Source organism: Phragmites australis, chromosome 23 (genome assembly GCF_958298935.1).
Source record: "Phragmites australis chromosome 23, lpPhrAust1.1, whole genome shotgun sequence".
NCBI classification, from domain to species: domain Eukaryota; kingdom Viridiplantae; phylum Streptophyta; class Magnoliopsida; order Poales; family Poaceae; genus Phragmites; species Phragmites australis.
Genome location: NC_084943.1, coordinates 17802634 through 17825721, shown reverse-complemented (window position 1 = coordinate 17825721; position 23088 = coordinate 17802634). Strand labels below are relative to the sequence as shown.

General features: G+C 40.9%; 2 protein-coding genes across 2 annotated transcripts; one reads left to right on the top strand and one right to left on the bottom strand.

Moving 5' to 3' along the window:
• Positions 1–2958: 2958 nt before the first annotated feature.
• Positions 2959–4786, bottom strand: LOC133906701 (small ribosomal subunit protein uS14-like). Its single transcript, XM_062348674.1, has 3 exons — positions 4626–4786; positions 3879–3978; positions 2959–3258 (listed from the first exon to the last, which is right to left on the bottom strand). Exons 1-3 carry the CDS (start codon positions 4685–4687, stop codon positions 3250–3252), a joined length of 171 nt encoding a protein of 56 aa, XP_062204658.1. The 5' UTR covers positions 4688–4786; the 3' UTR covers positions 2959–3249.
• Positions 4787–5613: 827 nt separating this feature from the next.
• LOC133906688 (uncharacterized) lies at positions 5614–9335 on the top strand. The gene is made up of 4 exons (XM_062348659.1): positions 5614–5750; positions 5843–6051; positions 7867–7992; positions 8874–9335. The coding sequence occupies exons 1-4, from the start codon at positions 5700–5702 to the stop codon at positions 9052–9054; spliced, it is 567 nt and encodes a 188-aa protein (XP_062204643.1). The 5' UTR covers positions 5614–5699; the 3' UTR covers positions 9055–9335.
• Positions 9336–23088: the final 13753 nt, after the last annotated feature.

Here is a 23088-nt window from a genome sequence, read left to right as displayed (position 1 = left end):
TGGACCATTGCGTTGGATGGACAAAAGCAGAAAACATATTAAATATTAAATGGATTTGTATCATGCACAAATGACTATGTGTGCACATGAAACTCTGCAAGTGGGGCCGTGCTGTTAGATTCGCATGCGTAGCCTGGTTGGACTCAAGGGGTGATGGAAACTGGAAAGTTCAAAATATGATCTCAGTTTGGCGCGGTGTTACATGTAGAGATTCAACTTGATCTGTTGCTTTGTACAAATGAAGTCACCCTAGGTGTTGCAAATCCAAATTTAGTAATTTACTACTATGCTTGAATCTCTTGCTTTTGCCCCTTTTTTTGGTTCATGGTGAAAGAACACTCAAGTGGTTTGATACCACAATGGCAAAAATATATTATGCCATAGCATATACTACCTCCGGTCCAAAATGTATATTGTTCTATAATGCGAACAACCAAATTTTAAAACTTTGACCCATTACTGTACAGTAAAGAATTTAGATTGTCGCATGAAAATGATATAACAGATTGACTATCTAAAATACTTTAATACTCAATCTCAGAAGAAGTCCTTCGTATTGCCATTACTTCTTTTTTACAATATAAGCTTACAAAAAGTAATGGCTGAAAGGTCATTCGAGACCATAGGCAACAAGCAAATTGTACTAGAGGTAGTGCTTGTTAAAAGATATCATCGTTGTGCTTGCGCCAATTAGCGAAATAGCTTGCATAATCACGCAGTGAGATTTGATTATTATATAGTTATACTCGCTATGAAATTCTAATGTCTATGATGAATTGTAGTTATATTTCTTTTACACTTGTAAAAGCTAAAACTAATCTACACGGTTGTAATCTATCCCCACTAAAGCGAAGTGGAGAATTTGTATGATCTTTCTTAATTATCTCAGGATGATTGAATGATTATTATAATGCCTGAAATCCCAGGCTACCCCATAAATGTCAAAATAGATTTTTTTTTTGTTACGGAATATTAGGTTTAAACTATACTCGCTACACTCCCGACGCGAACATACGAAACCTTACGATGACATGCATTTATTTGGGAACAGAATTTAAGCTAAGACATAACAGATTTCAGAATAAAGAGAGTAAAAGAGAAACAACGTTGCGGTATGGCAACGCACAATGATTTTGAAGACGAATCCTTCAGAATCTGAATAATTTCATTGCACATTGCCACTCTTGTGCGGGCGAGGAGTTGAGATGCACGCCGATGCTGATGCTGTCATAAGCAAGGGACTCGTGTCCTCTGACATTACGAAGCAATATCACCAAAATGGATAGTGATTTGAGTCTAAATGAACAGTATCATAACATTATTTACCGTAGTGCTTCAATCTCCCTCCAGTTTCTTGCTGCCTACCTCGAATTCCCTGCTTTCCCCGACCTAAACTCCCCTACAAATCCATTTGTATCCTCTAAACACCTGTATCCAGTGATTCGAGTGCCAGTGTACCTCGAATTGGTTGTGATTGGTGTGAACTAGGTGGCATCGTAACACTTGCGTAGCGACTTTGTGAGTCCTTTTCAGACTTCTTACGAGCTCTCATCACCTGCAGGATTAATCACACTAAACAAAATGCAAGAACGACAGGACACAACACAGGATCAAATCGAATATATGACTCCGCTTACAAAGGGTGCGGCTCGGGCTTCCTCGCCATGTTTCATCTGCTCATCCGTCTGAATTTTCCTCTTGTTACCTATCACTGCCTCCTTTCCTAAAGCGAGAGTGCCAAGATGGCGATCGAGAGCCACATTGGGGGTAATGTTCACCAGCTCTCTGGTACCACTGCTCTCATTGTCGATGGTAGAGAAGGGCGAGCTGCTGGGCAAACTGAAACAACTGTTGGATGAACAGAGGCTGGGATCAACATCAACATCACTGCTGCCCCAGAACAGACTGCAGGTGTGCAATCATCTCCGACTCATAGATTGTGTTGACGGCGCTCCAGCAGGATGCGCACTCAGCCGCCATGTCTGTTGAGCTCTGAATCTTCTGAACAATGCTTTGGTGAGCATTGTGCATAGAGCAGCAGTGTGTCCGTATATATATATACTATGTGATGGTATGTCTTTCTTATTGGCATACATGCCTTTTGTTTCCCTTTGTGACAACGCTGGAATCTCTTTTTGTCAGGGTTATCAATGTCCCACTGGTTAACCTCAAGAGGCTCTATGGATTGAAAGAGAGTAGTGACAATGCTACAAGAATTAGAGAAAATATCTGCAGGACTAGATGAACCAGTGACTGATCATGGAGGTGACGTGCTGCCCCCAATGGCAAAGCATAAATGTCAAAGAAGCTTTTGGAAAAACAAAAGGGCACAGCAGCAGAGGATGCTTGCTGCATGAACCATGACTACACAGTTCGGTTTCTCTGTTTTTTTTCAAGACCTACAAATGAAAAAAATTGGCAAGCTTGTGATATGACCGCTAGGCACGGCCTCTTCAGATTGAAGAGATTAAAGGGTTTTGAAGGAAACAAATTCCTATATGATTGGATCCTATCCTCCCATTGGAACACAGAACGAATCCTGTGGTGAAAAACATCCAGCCGAACATCTTTTCTTCACTGATTCGCATAGGGTAGCAGTGCAAGAGCCTTATCTTCTGTTTTTTCCTACGTCCCATACAAGCGTATGAATGCATCAAAATCGTGCTTGCTGAGAAGAAATCTGAGCTACCGATTCGACAGTCAGAAGTCTATACCCAGACGGTGGCGCCGATCATAAGCCCACAACATCGTATAACTGACAATTGTGCATACTTGATACCCGTAATGCATTGCATCTCTACAATGCTCTACGCATACTAAATCTCTGTAACTCAAAAGAAATGTCTCATGCCAACATGGCAAGTCCTTTAATCTAGCCTCCAGGAAACCCCATAATGCATACAAGTCAGCAGACATATTTGTGGCACGATAAATACGCCACGTTTAATGAACTAACCATTCAACAAGACTACGTTCCTTTCAATAGTGATCAACAGGAGTAACAGATAAGATGGTAGTAAATAAGGATAACTCATAGCTCACAACGCGCATGCAGATATCACGCACTAACTCCCGTTCAACATCGACATCATTAGGTTTTCCATCAAAAACATAAGCCACAGAATTTACTAGCAGAGTTCTGAACAGACATCTAAATTACTGGAATTCAAACTACGATCTCGCCTCTTATCACATGGTCCATGTCAAACCAGCAGATGAGGTTCTCACTGGCAGGTAGCCCAGCTGACTTCAGCGGTACTGCAGCAAAAAAACCCAAAATTACGATTCATATATTAGAATGATAGTGGGCAGCAACAAACAGAAAAATTTGGAAGTACTAATAATGTCTGAGGAAATAATCCCCAGCAATTAATTAGTGGCATACACACACAGGCTTTTCTACAAGGAAAACATCTACAAACATGGAAAGATTACAATCATTATAGGACCACAACTGCATGCTCACAATGCAATAGCAGATTACCACTAGCAAAAAGATAAGAAAGCATCAAGGTAAATGGGCTTAAACCAACAGAAATGCCTGAGACGCAGAAATTTACCCAACAAGCAGGTTACAATTCCTATACTGCAGCAACACAATCAAACTATAGACAGCTTCTTATGGAAATATTTCTTTACAAAGTTACATGGGCTCTATTGGACATAATCAATGGATCCATACAATACACAACACTGAATAAAGTTATGGAGACAGCATCACTTTGGAGTCTGACTCATTTTGGAAACTAAAAGCAGTATAATTCATTCTCTTTGTAGCAGCCTCTTCACTATATACAATCCAAATTCCACAAGGACATCACAATCATGACTAACGTTCAGCATTATTCACACTGCAGTACGAAGCTTATAGATTGTACCTTGATGAAGCCAATGTCCTTAGCGTTGCTACGGAAGCACTGCCTGCAGCACATGAGCCCATACTTCCTGATCAGTCCATGAGGGTTCGCGCAGACCCGGCTGCCAAAGCAAACAGATTTGGGGTCAGTATAACTATGCAACAGTGTAGCCTTGCTACACCACAGCACAACTCATCAACACATTAAAATTAACACATTAGAAGCACAACAAGCCTAGAGCGTATCGCAAGAAGCCTGTGATCAAACCTCTATTACAACAAAGGCTAATGCTCAACTCCTCTACCACAAGAGCTGCAAGAAGAGCTTTCGTCACATCGATTACAAAATAATAAAAACATCTAACTATTATTATTACCAGTTTTCATCTATTTATCAACAACCAATTTTACTACCATCTACCATCCCAAGATGAAACATGGATTACACTAGTGCTCAGATCGATAAGAAAGCAAGCTATTCCAGTAAAGTACAGAGTCAGACAGGCTATTATGCCAACCAAAAGAACTAATAATTCATCCTACGCAGACGCGTCACAAGCGAAACGACAATTCCAATCACATCGTACCTAGCACGAAACTGGCAAGGATCCGTGCAGCAAAGGAAACGCGCGCGAGGGGATCGAACCAAACGAACTAGGCATCGCCCGATGCAGCCGCCTCGCGTGCAAGGGATCTCTAGGAGCGCGGCGCCGGAGCAGGGAGGGAAGAGGAGAGGAGGAAGGATCGAGAGGAAGGGAGCGGCCGTTACCAGACGCGGGAGCCTGGCCCGTAGTTCTTGGGGTGCGAGTTCCACACGTTGGAGTGCCCCATCGCCGCGTTCCACCTCCTTCCGCCGCCGCCGCCGCCGCAGGAAACCCTAGCGCTCGTGGGAGAGAGAGAGAAAGAGTTGGTAGCGGCGGTGGGAGGAGAGAGGAGGCTTATATAGCGGACTCGGCGCGCGAAACCCTAATGCATGAGCGGGCTGGGTTGGGCCTATTGGGCCCTGAACATCACGGGCCTATTGGGCCTATTTTGGGCTGTAAGGGCCCGTTGGGCCCAGTTTTGTGCGATATATTCGATCCAACGGCTAGGGATGAAAACAAACGGGAACGGTCGGAAAAACCCCTAACCGTTTTCATTTTCATATTTTCTCTCGAAAACAGGAAAGCTGGAAATGGATACAAACTCGGGAATGTCAGGATATCAAAAACGAACCAATCCAAACATAAATATGCGGGTATCAATCATAATTTAAAATGAGAACACCAATCTGTAGAACAATAATTTCGAGTATCGGCGTGACACATAATTAATTTACACCAATAAAAATAATTTATATCATACACAAATGAACCACGTAATGACATAAGTATCAACTGAAAAACAACTATCATGTCGTAACTCGAGTACTCGGCATAACATACAATCATACAAAGACTAGGATTGTAGGTGGTGCAAGAGCTTGAACAACATCGGTAGGTTAGCAGTTGACCGATACTGGACCACTGGGATCTGATTGAACTTTGGGATAGAGGTTATATTTGGACTGGCCGGTCAGACTTTGTACGTGGGCTACATTATAATTTGTGAAGTTTGATCTTAATTAGAAAAACGGGAAATTCTAGATTAAAAACGAGAAATCCGAAAACGGTAAAAAAAAAAAAAACTGTAACCGTTTTTATTTTCACATTATCTCTCGAAAATAGAATAAAAAACGGAAAAAAAAATATAGAAAACGGATCGCAACGAAACGGGATTAATTCCGTCCATTTTCATCCCTACCAACGGCAGCGACGAGCACGACGGCCTGGTTGATCGAGTCGTCTCCACCGCCGCACCGACCATGTCCTCCTCCGGCGCCGGCGAGGGCTCGTCGTCGTGGTCGTCTCGGCAGGTGCGCGGCTCCCCGATGAGCTCACCTTGTTCACCCCCTGCTGTCTCTGCTTTTGCTCTCCCTTACGTTTCGCCGCGTGCGTTTGGTGCCAGGGGAAGGAGAGGGAGGCGGACGGCGCCGGCGAGAGGCGCCGGGAGGAGGGGGGTGAGGCGGCGGAGGGGGAATTGGATTTGGGCGACCTCTACGGCGCGGCGGCGGGGTGGGTGGAGGCGCGGACCAGCTGCCCGCACCTCGGCACCATGCCGCCCGCTGGTGCTGACGACCTCGCGCGCGTGCCCCCGCCAGACTCGTCGTGCTCCAGGTTTGGATCATCTCACTCCTACACGAAATCTCGATGGAACCTTTTGAATCCCCCCAGTTCGATTTTGGGGAAGAATAGTGAGATGAATAGTTTAACAAGTTGAGAGGTTATTATCGATAGTGGACTGTGACCCAAAATGTTGTGGTAAGCCAGTCACATGTTTAGAACGTATAGTCGTTTCTTTGGTTCGGCAAAACATATTTAGGTTAGTCAACTGCGATGAACAAGATCTGAATGATGTCCGGAAATTTCGCTACCTAAGGTAGGTCTTAGTCAGTGGGACTGAACCTCTGGGGACATGCCATGAATTGCCGATTGATCAAGCTGGCGTTGATTGCACCGGTCTGCAAATTGCAAGATTTGATAAGAGAATGGCTTAGCCCCTACTGCGAATATCTTGCAGTGCTTTCAGCAAGGCAATGTGCACTTTTTTTTAGAATAGAGTGAGTTTTTTTATTCATCCACTCAGGTTTTATTAGAAATCCCTTTTTTCTACTAATTCTTTTTAGTTGCTTGGCCTGGGAATTGATCCCATGACCTCTTGCTTACCAACTCGGGCTACTACCATTGGGCTACTGCTTGCTTGGTAGGGATTGCGCACTTGGTTGCTGCCTTCCTGGGAATGCATTTTATGTCACTAACCAGGTGGGAAGGGAACATGGTGACTTTGCAGTTGTTGATTCTTCCACTGATTAGCTACACCGCCAACAGGTGGCAGTTTTTGATCAGAGAATTACTAACCAAGGTTTGATTAAGAAGCTATGGTCTAGGCCTGTCAGGAGGGGTGTGTAAGAGGGCTCACATTCTCCCCCATTGTTTAGCCTAAGAACTCTTGACGTGACTTGCACACCTATAGAGTACATTAGCATTGCATATAACTATTGGAGCATTTATGGCAGTGGTGGACAGAATATTGTTGTATACATGTGAATGAGAATTGTTCATTTATTCTTGAGTTTAGGATGTGCTAGAAGTATTGTGAGAGTGATGAACGAGGGTCATTAAGATTATTGTCCAGGAGTTCCAGTTGATGGATTTTTTTCCTTTCCATTATTTGGCATTGTGTATGCAATATCTTGTCTCATACTGAGCTATGTCCATGAACAAAACATTTTGTATTTGATCCCTCTCCTTGACTAATAATCTTTTCAATGTACAAATAACTGCAACTACAGGAGATGGTTAGATTCTTGGATTTTAAAGATAGTACGTTTTTTTTTACCACAGTTTGGTTGAACTGGCTGAAGGTTATCCTTATTTGAAGTGCTTCAACATCCAGTGAGATGGTGATGCACTGATGCATGGTTTACCATTCACTCCTCACTGTATTCTACGAGTAATATGTTGTGTGTGATAGATGGCATGTAAAAAACACATCCCCGTTTAAACATGCTATCTAACTTTTCTATGAAAGCATGGAAACATGTGTCATTTCACCTCAAAATGTTGTTTAAGATTTCTTGATGTACTGTAAACATAAAAGGACATCAGACATTGTGTCGACATCTTCCAGGATTCGGTGTATGTGAGCTACTTGTATGCTTGCCCTTTGAATTGAGTTGGCCCATAAATGCAGTAACATGTAGTGTCAACATTTTCCTAGATTGAGGTTAGCCTGTGCAAACTAGAATTTTCCATGATATACTGATATCTGTAATTGCATGCTTCCCTCTTGGTAATTCAAAACTGACATCTTTATTGAATTCCAATCAGTGCATGCACACCAAGTGGCGCCGCATATTTATAATTTTTTAATACAACAAGGTTCTTCAGATATTCATGTCTGAAATTTCTCATGAGGATATTTCCATGCAGATGTCATCACCCTGCTGAAAACTGGTTGTGCTTGATCTGCAAAGATGTGTTGTGCAGTCGTTTTATCAACAAACATATGTTGTGCCATTATCAAGAAACAGGTCACTGTGTTGCTCTGAGCTTCAGGTAAATTGTTGAGCCTTATTTTTATCACAAAGAACATTCCTTGGTTCATGCAAAATTGTTTCATCCCAGTTTCTTGACTTTGCACGATTTCAGCCTTTGCCTACCAATAAGCATGAATTTTTTTGAAATGTACTGGTTTATCTCTACATACATGATTTCTTAGAAGAAATACAGTATGTCTTTTACACCAGTTTGACAGTTGGACTGCTGATCGGACCAGTGACCACTAAACCGCTAACCTCACTGGTCCAGCTTCTATCTCTACAACAACAACAACAAAGCCTTTGTCCCAAGCAAGTTGGGGTAGGCTAGAGATGAAACCCACAAGATCCAACTAAAAAGATGATGAGAAAACAATAATTTTAAAAGCCAGCCTCTATCTCTATGCTTTTTAAAGGCTATTGCAATGCCAAATGCAGCCTTTTCTGGTCCTATGTTTCAAGCAACCACTCATTAAATGCATTATCAATTGATCACTTGCTGTTGAGCTAATCTGTCTTGAGCTATTGAATAGTGAAATAATTTATTTGATCCTTGTGAGACTAGAAAGAACTAGAAAGGAAATTTCTCTACTTTGTTGCATCTCTACATTATTGGTCAAAAACATGATTTTCAGACCCCCAATGGTGAACTAAGTTACAAAAATAATACAAAAAGACACATCAAAAATTGTTTTGGCTCTAAGACTACTATCTTTATATTTCTTTTATCAAGTTGTTGAACTTCCTATCATATGCTGCTTTTCCCTCATCTTGTGTATCTAGCCATGATATTCATGCTTCCTTAGTCAAGCTGTATGATTTGGGCCTTCCTATGTTGCAGCTTGTGCACACCATTTGATTACTGCTAACACTTAGCATTGTGTATATAACATTTTGCAGTGATCTGTCAGTTTGGTGTTTTGCCTGTGACTCATACCTAGATGTTCAAGCCATTTTAGAACTGCATCCAGTCTACGAAGTTGCACATTTGTTGAAGTTTGGAGAGCGTCCACCTTTTCGGTCACTTGACGTACTGGATTTGAGCAGCGGAGAAAATGGAAGTTCATCATCAAGAGCTTAGTTCTCTATATTCTGTTACTGAGTTTTCTTTTCATGATGCTTCAATCAGATTCAGACAGGCAGTTGTCTGTTTTATAACCTGGCACTTAAGCTTCGGTGCAATATAAGTCAGCTGAGTGGCCCTGTTTTTTTCCTCTTTACTTTCGGTTAGTACGTTATAACAACTCAAGACTTCCTTAGATAGCCATCGTGATGTGGTTCGTTGTGTTGAACTTGAACATGAAGCAAAGTGTAAAAGTCTGCCCACCTCTGAAGATGATAAAGGCATTATAGTTGCTTTGATATGGACATCCAGAAAAGTATTCTACTTCGGATATCTTTGGCTCTGGTGACTGATGTACTTCAGCTTATTAGCTAAAAGACATGATAGTTTAAGTATGTGTCATTTGACTTTAGGTTATGATGTAACAGTTGGCTCATCATCCTCTAATAGATCGTTAATATGCACTTATATATGCAGCATTTTAAGTCAGTATGGATGCTTGTTGTGATCAAGGTCACACCTTTGGAGCTCATGTATAGAAGATGTATAGTGTGTATGTCACCCTCATGGAAGCTAGTTGCGTGAGCTTTAGAAACTGATTTTTTTTTCACCTTAAATATGATCCGGTGCAATGATTTAAAATTGAGCAATCCACTTGAGGAGAAATGCATTTGCAATTTCCATTGCACTTCAGCCTCTGGAGCTTCAAGGTCAACTAGGGCACTTTGCGATATGCAGCTAGCAAACTCGTTGCATCTGAAAAATAGGTAACAATTGTTAAAGTGATGATGAGCTTCTGGGAGAATAAATACCGATATCAAAGTTGTTGCATGGCTTTCTTTTTGCAAAATGATTGATAGATACTAATTTTTTAGTTAGTGTGATGCCATATGATATTCCCTTGGGTGATAGTGATGTCAATTTGCCACTTGCCTAACTCTGTCTGTCCAATCAGACGCAAAAAATATCTGCTCTTTCGTTGTCACTTGCGTGCTTGGCAAGATATGGTGGATGGTCATGCCAAGTGTGTGATGGCATTTTCCTTAAGTACTAAGTAGCATTAGATACACTATTACTGTTAAATGCTAACATTAGCATGTCTCTTGCTAGCTACTGCTTGTTTGGTTATGATTGTGATCAATCATCAACCTTTGCTATGCAATCTCAAATTTCAGTAATTCTCTTGGCTCCAAAGTCCGAAAGGTCGGTAGACAGGATGAACTGAAACACTGATATGAAAGTACCCTTCTTTTTTTCGTTCCTTTGCTAACCTATCACGAGGAAACATCATCCAGTTGTATTGCTGTTTTTCTTTTGGAACTGTATTCCTGTCGTTTTTTGAACATGTTGATTTTGACTTCCAAGTAGATAAGGACATTGTGCCCCTATGTTATCCTTTTGTTCTTGCCATTTAATAACTAGATGTATACCTTAGGCTAGCCTCAACGGCTTCCCTTTGAGATCAAAATCTCGTCGTGAAGGGATTTTCGTTCCCTTCAGCGCTCCAACGGTTACTCTTTACGGTTCTTTTCATGACGGGATTCTCAGGTCATTCCCTCCAGGACGATATTCTTTTTCCTTTCCCTTCGCGATTCCTCTCGAAGGGAAGCTGTTGGAGATGAGATAAAATAAAGGGAATGAAAATGGGGAAGGGAATCGGGAAGGGAACGAAATGAAGTGAATCTGGTTAGGGATGGTCTTATGGGCAACATTCATTTTCAGTCAGATTTCTAAATAAAAGTTAAAAATCTGAACTGGGACCTATGGCAAGTTTTAAACCTTTATAGTGTTCATTTCCTCATCCCGGAAAAAGGGAACTTGTTAAGGTTTTCTTTCACACCCTTGTGTGAAATCTCAAGACCTGCGATTAATGAATACTGATTTGTCTACACATGCCTTTTTCCCCCAGTGTTACACCGCAGTTTTGTATCTGTTAGAATCCCTCTCACTGGAAACCAGTAGAAAGAAAAATCCAAAATTTATACCAATGAATTACTACCAATCTTTTGAAGTTCACACCTCACCTGATCATGTGTAGTGGTTGAATAGTGATAATCTTCAAGTTATATGTGTCATAGAAAGGTGCCACCAACCGTTCCTTTTATCTAGTGAGATATGGTTCTGTAATCTGCATGATAGGATCAAATTAAGCATCTGTTGCACATACTTGATCAGTTAGGACAAGTGTGCATTCAATAGATGGTATTGGACCGATTTTTTGTCACTGTTGAGGACAAAGAGAGAGAGAGGGATTGCTCATGGCACTTACCGAAGACCTCCGATTGTTTGGTCAGGTGTCCATGTCAGGAGCACAGCAAATGCCGCCATTATGCACTAAGGATGCCCATTAGCTGGTAAGTGTCAGCATCAATGGAATCAGATCCAATGAGTTCCAGTTGAACTGGTACGGCAAAGCCTTTCATTCGTGGGTATCGTGACTGCCGTATGATTGAAATTTGGACGGTCGATAATTGAGACACCTTTCATTTTTCCATCATCGAATTTGCAAGGTTGATACGGTTTTTTTCATTAAGGAGGCTTACACTCCTCAGTTATACAGGTGTTAAATAGCGCCTCCAGGGGTGGGCGCTGGGGATCTAAGCCAGGTCGCCCACCTAAGAGGTGGCTTGAGGAACCATCTCGACTCATCACCTCTCTGGTCGATTCAGTTTTTGTTGAGGCGACTTTTGAATTTCATGTAGTGAATTGAGCTCGGATACCTCTTGTTGCATGTACCATATCGATCATCATAGATACACATGTTCCGTTCGTTTCTGGAATTGTGCATTGTTGTTGGGTCATATAAGAGTTGGCATCATGCCAGTGATGTGGAAGCGCATAAGAATTGAGCCAATTATGCAGAAGAACATATTCAAGTGTCATTTTTAGGCCAAGAAAAAAGGTCTTCCAGCTATCTTGATTCGCTTTGGGCAACAAAAAGGATGCCCTTTTGAGCACTTAGGTCAGATCCAATGCAACCTGATTGCATCAGGTGAGAGAGAGACGTTAGCAGATGCAGTTGCAACCATATCGATGTGGTCTTTCAATGTTGATGCTTTGGGACCACACTCAACACGCTGAGTTGGAAAAATAATTGTGTGCTCCCTTTCTACGTGTCAATATGGGTATTCTCGCTACTCCCTCTGATTGCAAATGTAGGTCGTTTTAGCCTCATCAACTATTCTTTAAATATAAGTCATTCTCGAACTTCTATGCACTTTTTTCTCTTTTGTTCCTTTCTTACCCTTGTTTAATAAATACTACCACTCTCACAAATAAATACGTTATCTTTTCCAATGCAGAATAAATAAAGGGCAACAAGGTCATTTGATCTACTTTTTTAATCTCTGTGCACAAGTCTAAAAGGACCTACATTTGCAATCAGAGGGAGTATGTGATATCTGGATCTCTGTGACCTAGCTAGGCTCATGTAGGTACTTGTAATCACACCAAAGAGAGGGCACGTATAGAAGAGAGAAAAACAAGGCAAGCTGCAATTACATCTGGCTACTCTATGTCAAGAAAAGCCTAATGGTAACTTAGCCATTGCTCCACTTGGAACATGTGATTAAAATAAATTATTTTGTTGGGGAATGGTACCACGTTAGCCTCTTTTGTTGACTTTGGCTGGCCTCAACCAATCCTAGGTAGAAAGTAACCGGCAATGCTAATATAGTAGTGGAGTTGTTTCGTAGGTATGGAGCCAAAGGGATAATTGATGTGAAGCAAGGAGCCTGAAGGCCAAGGCTCTAGTCTCGAAGAGCTAGGATCGCCGAAGGCATTTGTGAGGCCTAAAGAGCCACTTGGGGTGAAGTGAAAGGCCCAAAGGCCAAAGCTTCGGCCACGAGGACAAAGGTCGCCAAGGAGGTCGGCAAGGGACGATGAGCCACCTAATGTGAGACAAATGGCTCAAAGGAACGAGATCGAAGGAAGGCTTGAAGGAAGCCATACAAGTCGCGGAAGGGCCTACTAACACGTGTACTGTCTGTGATTGTATAGTCTGTAATAATGTAATGGTTGTAGTATTCTGGCACCAATGTAATGTGAAGCTGGGTGGTTGATGTATGGCTATAAATACCCACATCCTATTGATGTGATAAAATAAACAGTTGATATACCTAAAAATACATGTTTATTGTGTTGCTATTTAAATCCCAACATGTTTCATGTGAAACTTCTATGTTCTCAATATTCCAGATATAAGTCGAAAACACCACTTGTTGATATAAGAGAACACATGCATGTTCTGCACGCACTGATTTAATCGGGGCTTTTGAGGTGTTCATGAAGAGAGAATTCTAGCTACTTTTTGACAAAAAAAGAGGTTATTCATGTCATTATTATTTTGTGTGAAGATCCTTCCTCGACATGTTGATGTATAAACAAACATGTTTGCACTATAGTGTTGGTGGATGGTTAGATCATATGGGTGGCGAATCAGCATAAGGAGGCGTATGAGTGATATGTTTGTTTTATGTCTTGAGGAGGAATTTTTCTACCGGATCATTGAAGTGGTTTTGTTGAATGATGTTGTGTCCCTAGTGTCAGAGTAATCTTGCACTTGAGTAAAAGCCACTTTGTGTTGGGCATGTTAGGGTTTTGCTAGATGTAATTTATAATGTCTATGATAAGGTCTATATTCCTTTTAGCAAACCAGAAAAACTAGATGACGAGAAATATATAATTAATAATTTAGAATATTACTAGAAATATGGTATATTCTAATGATGAAATCACCATTGTACACGTGTCTATTTCTATGCAAGGGGTTTTTAGAAGCCACCATGGTACATACGCCACAACCTCATGCTTTAAGTACAAGATTTATCTATCCTTTGAAAGGATATTCATATAAGGAATCAAGTACCTCCTGATACCCGAGAGATACAAACCAAGTTGACTACGCTTAGGACTCCGAGTAGGACATGACCCATCTCCGGCCGACTATATAACTAGGGCATGGGTACAATCAAGACAACTCAATTCAAGCCCTCAAGCCCAGGAGAAGAACTCGCTAAATAACTTAAGTTTAGATATCAACACTTTATATTTGAATTTCTTTCTTGAGTCAATACAAAGCTTAAGGCAACACACATAATATAGCATTATTATCTCTGGAAGGCCTGAACTAGTCTGTATCACATATCTCTTGTTTCAATCTACAGTTGATAGCTGCCGACCAATGATCTCCATCCCATACAAATGATGTATTGTTGTTTTACTAATCCTCGACATTAGATGAATACATGCATGCTCTCTAAAATCCTCTGCACTTTGTGTAAAGCCACTTGTGAGGCATATAATATGAAGTACTCTATGTTACCAAATTCCCTTCTCATTCTACTGCAAATATGCATGCATTTTGGATCATAATTGCTGACTGATCACCAACATGAGAAGAAATCCAAGAGAGAAGTGGAATGTTGTCACATGCATGCATGTTGTCATACTCACACACCTCCACGTGAGGTCTATATACTTTTTTACATGAGATTAACCTCGAAAATGCGAGTACCTCTGCTTAGTTTACGACTCAAACCCCAGTGAACACTAGCAAGATCCTAGCCAATTGAGTTATGCTTAGTTCTCGCTAGTTTTCTAAACCTTGAGAAAAATAACATGAATTCATTTGAAACACATGAATTTTCTCTAATTCCTACATAAATTTTAAACGCAAGAATTTCCCCCAATACATAATCAAACTGTTTTCTGATAAATTCATGTTTCAAATATGCCCCAAACTTTGTCCCAACATAATTCGGTAAACAAGACCAACACAAAAAGCTACTACCTGCACTAAAATGAGTAGAGATAAGAGACGAGTCATGAACCATGATAGTTACGGTACGTCTCCCACCCTGCTTTTCATCACTGCACAATGTATTGGAGGCACCGAGAAAATGCAGCCGAAAGGTCCGAAAATAATTCAAGCGCGATAACACACACTGAGAGCAGTAGTGAAGTCAAGATGAGTTCACAAATAAAGCAGACTAGCTAGTGATATTGCCTCTGGAGCCCTACCCTTTGTGAAGCCTCTTTCCAGCAAACTGATGAACCTGTCTTTTTGACCAAACTTTTTATGCGACATGCACGCACAATTCCTTCTCTGCCGGCCAATCTTTATTTGCACTTTGTGAAATGGATGAGTATGGGCAGTTCCTTCCACTAGCTCTGCCCGGTAGTTTGCGCCTTACGCCAAGTGCTCGTTCCAAACTCGATCAGTTCTTGGGATAGAAGTCGTATGTACTTGGGACATGTCAGACTCAAATTTTTTACAAGTCACACCTGCAAAGAAAGGGAAATACAACTCAAATGGAGGTTCATCGGGTGATTTTTTTTTTGAAATTTCAAAGCATTTTAAATAGAAAAGATTTGAAATGCTAGCTTTCAAATTATGGGGAAGACAAAATTGTTTTCATAGAACTCTAGGAGTTGCTAAGGTACAACGAGATTGCGAAGGAACCTCCTCCCTCTGGCTGAAGACAGAAAAACGGCAACTACGAGCCACCAGTTATTTATCTGGATTTTTCGATGGTGCTTGATCATACAACGGAGGTTGTGCGCCTTAAGCTGACTCTTCTAAACACTTCACCGCAACAACAGCAGCAGTAAAGCTAAAGCTTTCGATCTCACGCATGTTACGTATGTTGCGGTAGACTCGAGATAAAACCCAACAGAAGCCACATAAAAAAGTAATAAATTAAAGTCATCCATTTTTATCACAAATTACCTTTTCTATGTTGATTATGACTATTTAATATAGTATGAGTAGTATTGTCTTGAAAATTGCTTTCATAATAATATAATTTTTCTATGTTTAATAAATAAAGTACAACAAAAAATCACTACGTAAAAAAAGACTATAAGTGACGAGTGATAACTGTTATAAGTGATGGGTCCTGCACCCGTCACCCCGAATGTTTCGGGTTTTCTTACCCGTCACTAATGAGGTTATAGGTGACTGGTCGTAATCATGATCCATCACTGACATACGTCTCCCATATGCTCAGGAGAAATATATAAGTGACGGGTTGATATGTTACTTGTCACTTATATTAAGACACAAGTGACAGATAACCTCTTCACCTATCACTTATGTTAAGTAATAAGTGACGTGTAATCTTGTTACCCATCACTTATATTTTCACATAAGTGACGAGTAAAACGGTTACCTGTCACTTATATGTAGGTTATCCTGCAGGACTGTCTTGTTTCCTGGCTGCATCCTGGAGCATAGCCATGATTTAGTAACCGTCTTCTTCCTGGAAACAATAGCAATGTATCCAAATCCATATCGACAAACACACTTATATAATAAGGCTTCATCACAGAATCACAAAGGTTACAAAGTTTCAATCAATTCATCACAAAGGTTACAAAGTTTCAATCAATTCATATTACATAAGACCTCACAACCTAAGATTTCTATAGCGCAACTCGCCGTGTGGGTTGATAACTTTAGACATCATGAACTCGGCTATCCATTGTCGAATCCCCAGAAGTGCACCGTCGTAAAAAAAAAATAAGCTGAAAAATCTTGCATAACTTGACGCGTAATCAATGTCATATTATCATAAAATTAAACTAATTACTGAAATTAGTTACAAATAATCTTGTATTGAATTTACATGGGGGGATTTCATATCCTTTGCTCGGATTGTAAGGAGCATGTTCCGCACAATATAGAATCTGCAGGCGTTGCCTGATATTTGTTGGTGGCACTGCTGATAAGAAAATTTACTGTTAGATCAAAAGGAAAAAAACAGCAATATAGAGCATTTGGTAATCAGTTTGGTAATATTTACCGCGAACCTGGTCTTGTGTGTCAATCTACAGTCGTCTTTCACGTTATAGTCAGGATCAACTCGAATGTACTTGTCAAAAGCCCTGCATAAAGAGGGATCGATTATAGAGCATTTGAATGTTAGAAAAGTTAAATATGTAAACTAAGCCAGGCAGAACTTACGTGTCGAGAAGTCCTTTTACATTGTTGTAATCACACTCTCTGGTTTGCCTTTTGATCCTACTAGTCTTGATGAGTCGAGGTACCACACTAAATTCCACTTGAGGCAAATAAACAGTAAGACCCAATAGCCAATAATGTTGTGGGTGCCTAACAAGTAGTCCATTTTGGAATATTGTTACATTGCTCTTGCCACATAGTCCAAAGCGTAGTCATTGTGAAGTTGGATGACCGAGATTGTAATAGCCTTAGGGTCAAGAAATCTGATGGGCTCCTAGTTCTTCTTTGTTTCTTTGATCAAGTGTCTATAGATAAGAATATAGTTAGATTCAAAACCTAGTGTTATTAATTAATGAATGTTCAGTTTCAAAGGACTTACAATGTGAAGATCCATAATAACAATACGCTCATGGCATCAAGGTTGAAGAGATTATATAAGTTATTGAAACCCACAAGGAAGTAGCCGTCTTCAGTTAAGAAGTGTCGTCGTTTGTACTGTACGACTATGTATTGAGTCTTGATGTCTTTAGAAGTCTGTATGTAGTAATTATGCAGGTCAATACATGCTTGTCCTACCCTTATTAGATCATCTACCGTCATCAAGGGTTTCCCATATTCGAATTTCGTGTTGGCACTAGTCCACGCTGCTCCAATGTCCATGGACTTCTTCACCAGTACAATGGCCTTCGACCTTTTTGGCAGGTGTTTATTAGAGTCTTTCTTTCTGGCTCTCTTTTCCTTCTTCTTTGGGCTCTTTGGGGGAGACAGAATTAGAGTTGGAAGCAAGGCCACTGGATTCAGAGGAGAAGGCAGTGAAGCCAGCTTCCCTGGAGGAGGAGAAGGTAGTGAAGCTATCTTCTCTAGAAGTGAAGGGCACGGCGGCGGTGCACTTGAAGCTCGTCCAGACTAGGATGCACTAAAGACCACGATATTGCTCCTCTTCCACTGGATCCTTTGATGAAGAGCTTCACCCAAAGTTGTGACTTCATCATTGGGGAGAGCTCCAACATGTGATTGGTGGTATTGCTATATACCATGTTCACCGTAATTACAGCATTGCCAGCACGTATCGGGACCATATGTAAGATATGGATGTCTGGAAGCACCTGGCCCCTTCAATCTCGATGTAATACCTGTTAGGCCTGATTACAAGGTTGCAAGGCATGGGCCCTTCTAACAGGTCAATCGTATCCGGCTCAGTCACGGTGGTGGGTGGTTGATCGACCTCCTTGGAGGTGCATCTACTCTTTCATGCAGTTCCGGGACTAGCTTCCTCTAGGATGGAAATCTCTATTTCCTGTGATGCAAGTATTTGCATGATGTTTGCATAAAATTTTCAGGTGATGTTTTATGTCAATGCATCCACGTCCACTGCACCCAACCTCTTTCTCTTCTTGTACATTTCGAGGTCTTCAGAAAAACCATATTTCTAGCCGTGGGAACTGGATACACTTCGCACTTGACCTGGGTGCTCCGGGTTTCCCAGTGCCGCTAAGAGAACATCATGTTCCCTGAACCCGATGAATGAACCTTAGCTAGCCTTAGTTGTCTTTTATTTCACTTTATCTGCAATTGACTAGGTTTCACTATTTCTAAATGTGATTTCTCCGCTTTCGGACAGCTCACCCCTTGCACGCAAATATGACCACAATCGTCCCGGGAATTGCATCCGATGATTCTCGTGGCCTTCTTTGGCTAACTTTTCATCCTCTGCCTATCAGTTCACCCTTTTCCCCACGTATATGGTTGCACCAGTCCTGTGGTTATGCTTATTCCTATCCCAAAGCTGCTTCTTCTCCTTACTCTCCTTGTTGAACTGCTCTGAGTTCTTTATCTGCACAAAAGCATCTCAATCTTTCTCTTTCAAGTGCTTGTAGCTCTCGAAAGGTGCCACCCCTTTAGCCTAGTACCGATTAACAAGATTGCTTTTAAAGTTTCAGTGAAGTTTCGTGATCGCTTTCATTGCTGCATTGACCGTGGTGATCGTTTGATGCTCACTCATATTTCCAGTGTACTCCAAGTACTCCGTGATGACATTATCAAACATGTACCTCTTCGCTTCGTCACTGAGGTCCCGAACTTAGTTGTTATTGACACCCTCTCCTAAGCAATGAGCCCTGTGAAAAACCCTCTGAAATCTATTCAAGGCCTTTTCATCCATAGACAGCCCATCAACATCGATTCTTGTGATGGTAACCTTATTCTTCAGCCACTGTGTCTGTGTCTTTGGTTTTCGGACTCGTGCACAACTACCAGCTATCTGACTTGGAGGTTGCACTTCCTCCATCTAGAGAGAAAACAAGGGGGTTGACATGAACAAAAAAATTCCTTCATTTAAAAAATATAAAATGCATTGACTCATCTCAATACCTCTTTGGTGGGATCGTAGTCAGAGCTACCTGCCCGACATCAGCTCGGAGGCTCGCACAGAACAGGGCTCGGACTATGCCACGAGTGCTGGCTTTTGCTACTACCAGAGGAGGATGGGTGCGGGCTTGGGCTCCTATCTACCCCATCTTGTGCCGGAGCGGCCTCTAGTGTGAGAATCCTCTGTGCTTATGGTTTCTTAGGGATGACAGTCCTCTTTTGCTCCATGGTTTCTCAAAGGAAAGAAACAAAATCAAGGTTAAGAACAGGGTAGATTCAAAGGATTTTCTTTTTATCAAGTGTAATATAATCGTGATGATTAAATCTACTAGTCGAGAGGACACTTGGAAAAAAAGTTACTGATGATTCATTGTAAAAAAAACGTTTCATCCATCCATAAGTGATTTGAACAAAAGAAGATAGTGACAATGGATTGTGTAATTGAAACTGAGATCATGCATTGTTTTGGCACCATATAAAAAGAAAGTTCGATATCTGGGGCAGTTTAGTTATGAATTATATTGGTACAGCTGGAATCATGATTAAAATGAGAATAAATAATAGTGTAAATTTTGAACCAAAGATATAATATTGTAAATTTTGAACCAAGGAAATAGCGTAAATGTTGAACCAATGACAGAATAGTGTAAATGTAAGGGGAAAACAAATGAATAACAGATTATGGTTGCCTCATGATAAAAATACAATAACTAGTAAAAAGACTCTAAATAAACTAAGTAAGTTTCAAGGAAAGACATATGTAAATTTTTTCGAATGGAATATGAATGTTAGTTCCTGCTCCTAGGCATTCCAAAATATTCTGTAAGGCTAGTCAGTAATCACAGAACAAAACTAGATAATAGCAGGGTAAGATCTTGGGAAAGTTTTATACTTTTTTTATGTTAGATGACAAGTTCTATACATGCTAGTCAAAAGTTTGAATTAATACACGTAACATTTTGTACTTAAGAGGATAAAAAATTATCTTCAGAGCCAAAACAATCAAACATGAGGTCATTTAGAACATGTATAAGAGGAACAATGAGGAACATGGATAAGATTTCTATTTAGAATCATGCACAACATCGCACAAGTTCAAGATTTAATTATGGATCTCGTAGAAAAATCTATTAAAAATTAAATGTAGACACCAGAACTGATAAACAATACGTAGCTATATGCACATTTTCACCTTCAAAAAATAACATTTAGCTTAAAAACAAAATTTAGCTTTAGTGTTATACTTCTAGTCAGGTCTGTATTTATAAACTCATATAAATTGAAAAAATAGTGGCTATTATTCTCATTAAGAATGTAGATACATAGGTGATTGTCTAGCACATTGACACATTGATACATAGGTGATTGTCTAGCACATTGACACATAACTATAAGTATTATCCTTAGGGCAACGGTAAATTCTAGCTACATATTTACAACCATGTACAAACTATATGTATTATCCGTTTCATCCTGACCAAGCATTTTCACAAACAGCTGATACATGCATTTGTAGCAGGAAACCCAGAACACAATTCCAACTAAAAAAGCACACATTCTTGACTTGTCATTAAGAATTGCATGGTAATGTAATCCCAAGCAAGGGAAAACTTAGGTCACTGGCTCACATGCATTTCCACAAACACTTGACGTGCACACTCCAAACAACAACGACTAGCCAAATAGCAATCATAGAAATTCTCACAAACTGACTAGCAGTGGAGGCAGGGGAAGGGGCCGGCGAGCTTCACCTCAGTGTGGGGGAGATCGTGGTGCGGTCGGCTCGGTTGGAGGGTGGTCGGAGGCGACGGTCAATGGAGGGGGTCCGTGGAGGAGGTTGGGTGGCTGCCGGAGAGGAGGAAGGAGACACGCGGTTGGGGGAGCTCATCAGACTTCGGCTTGAGGGAGAGGTCGGGGAGCTCCTGGCGCAGATCTTCGACGGATCCTAGTGGCAGTCAGTGAGGGAGATGGTGGCCTGGCTCGATGGCGTGGCTACTATTACTCTTCTCGGGCGCGCTGAGGAGAGAGCATCGACGGCAGCGGTGAGCGGAGGAGAGGGCGTCGATGGCGGCGGTGAGCGGAGGAGAGGGCGTCGACAGCGACGGCGCAGGCTCGGAGGCGGCTCGGGGACGAGGAGGTTGGAGGGTACCAGTTATGGCTAGGACTTAGGCAAAATGACACAGAGAGAGCTGTGACGAATATATACAGTTTAGTCATAGGTGACAGGTGAAGACTTTCAACCGTCAACTATGATTATCACCCGTCACTTATAATAAGTCATAGGTGACAGTGAAAACTTTCAACTGTCACATATGATTATTCACCCGTCACCTATTCATTATAATAAGTGACGGGTTAAGAGTATCACCTGTCACCTTTTTCTTATAATAAGTGACAGATAAATAGTACCACCCGTCACTAAAATTCAAATAACTTGAAACTTAAAATACAAATTTGATATTAATATTACAAATTTGACATTGATATTACAAATTCGTCATTAATATTACAAATTTAATATATAAATTCAAATTTGACATTAATATTACAAATTTGGCACTCAAATTCAAATTCGTCATTTTCGTGCTTTCTAGGCATGAATCCCTTCGTTATGATCATAGCGTAGGTATAGAGTTTTCTCAGTTGGCAAAAGGTGTGGCATGATTGCAGTAGCAAAAGGAGGGATTTCATTGAATTGATTGAACTCCTCCTCATCAACGATGTTTGCAACTTTGACGATGTGTCTGTTCCTAGCGAGAACCATATGGCGTTTCTTCTTTGTTGTGTCAATCACATAAAAAGACTTAGCGAACATCTTTAGTGAGTACGAAGGATTTAGACTTATATCCGACATGTTTGATATCAACGCTAGTGAATCCGTACTTGTCATTAATGATGCTCTTTGCCCTATGTACCCAACGGCTCCAAAACAGGATTACCTTGAATCCCAAGTAGTTCAACTCCCAGATCTCTTCTATTTGATCGTAGTATGTACCCATCTGCATATCGTTGTCATAAGTATCTATATGGATACTAGTGTTCTGGTATATACTCTTCTCATCTTGGGCAACCATGTAAAATGTGTATCGGTTTATATCATACCCTTTATATGTCACAATTGTGTATATAGGGCATGATGCTAGTTTTTTTTATCAAAGCACTTGTAGGAATACTTGATTGTCTGATTCGATATCGGAACCAAGTGGTGAACCTTTGCATATGTTGCCTCGCAACCTAAGCTTCGGTTTGCCCTATATTCTCTTCAAGTAGCATCTTCTTGTACTCATCGACATATGAGCACACTTCACTCATTTGTTGTAGCACGAGGAAATGAGCTTGATCGTATGTCTTAGGATAAGGAGTTATTACCATCTTCTCCAGAACCCCTACACCTGCGAGCCTCCCCTCATAACGAGACTTAGGCACACTAAATTAGGTTATTTATATCAATGTAATCAACAGACCACTCCAATGCCTCCTCCATCGCGTAACCCTACACAATGCACCCCTTAAGAAAGTCTCGATTCCTTACACACGACTTGAGAACGTCCATATATCTCTCATATGGAAACATGTGATGCAGAAACACGGAGCCAAGATAGTGTATCTCCTTCACAAGGTGAGAAGTGAGATGTACCATAATATCGAAAAATGATGATGGAAAATACACCTCAAGAATATATAGAGTCTCAAAGTGTCTTTTTTCTAGCTCCTCTAGCGAC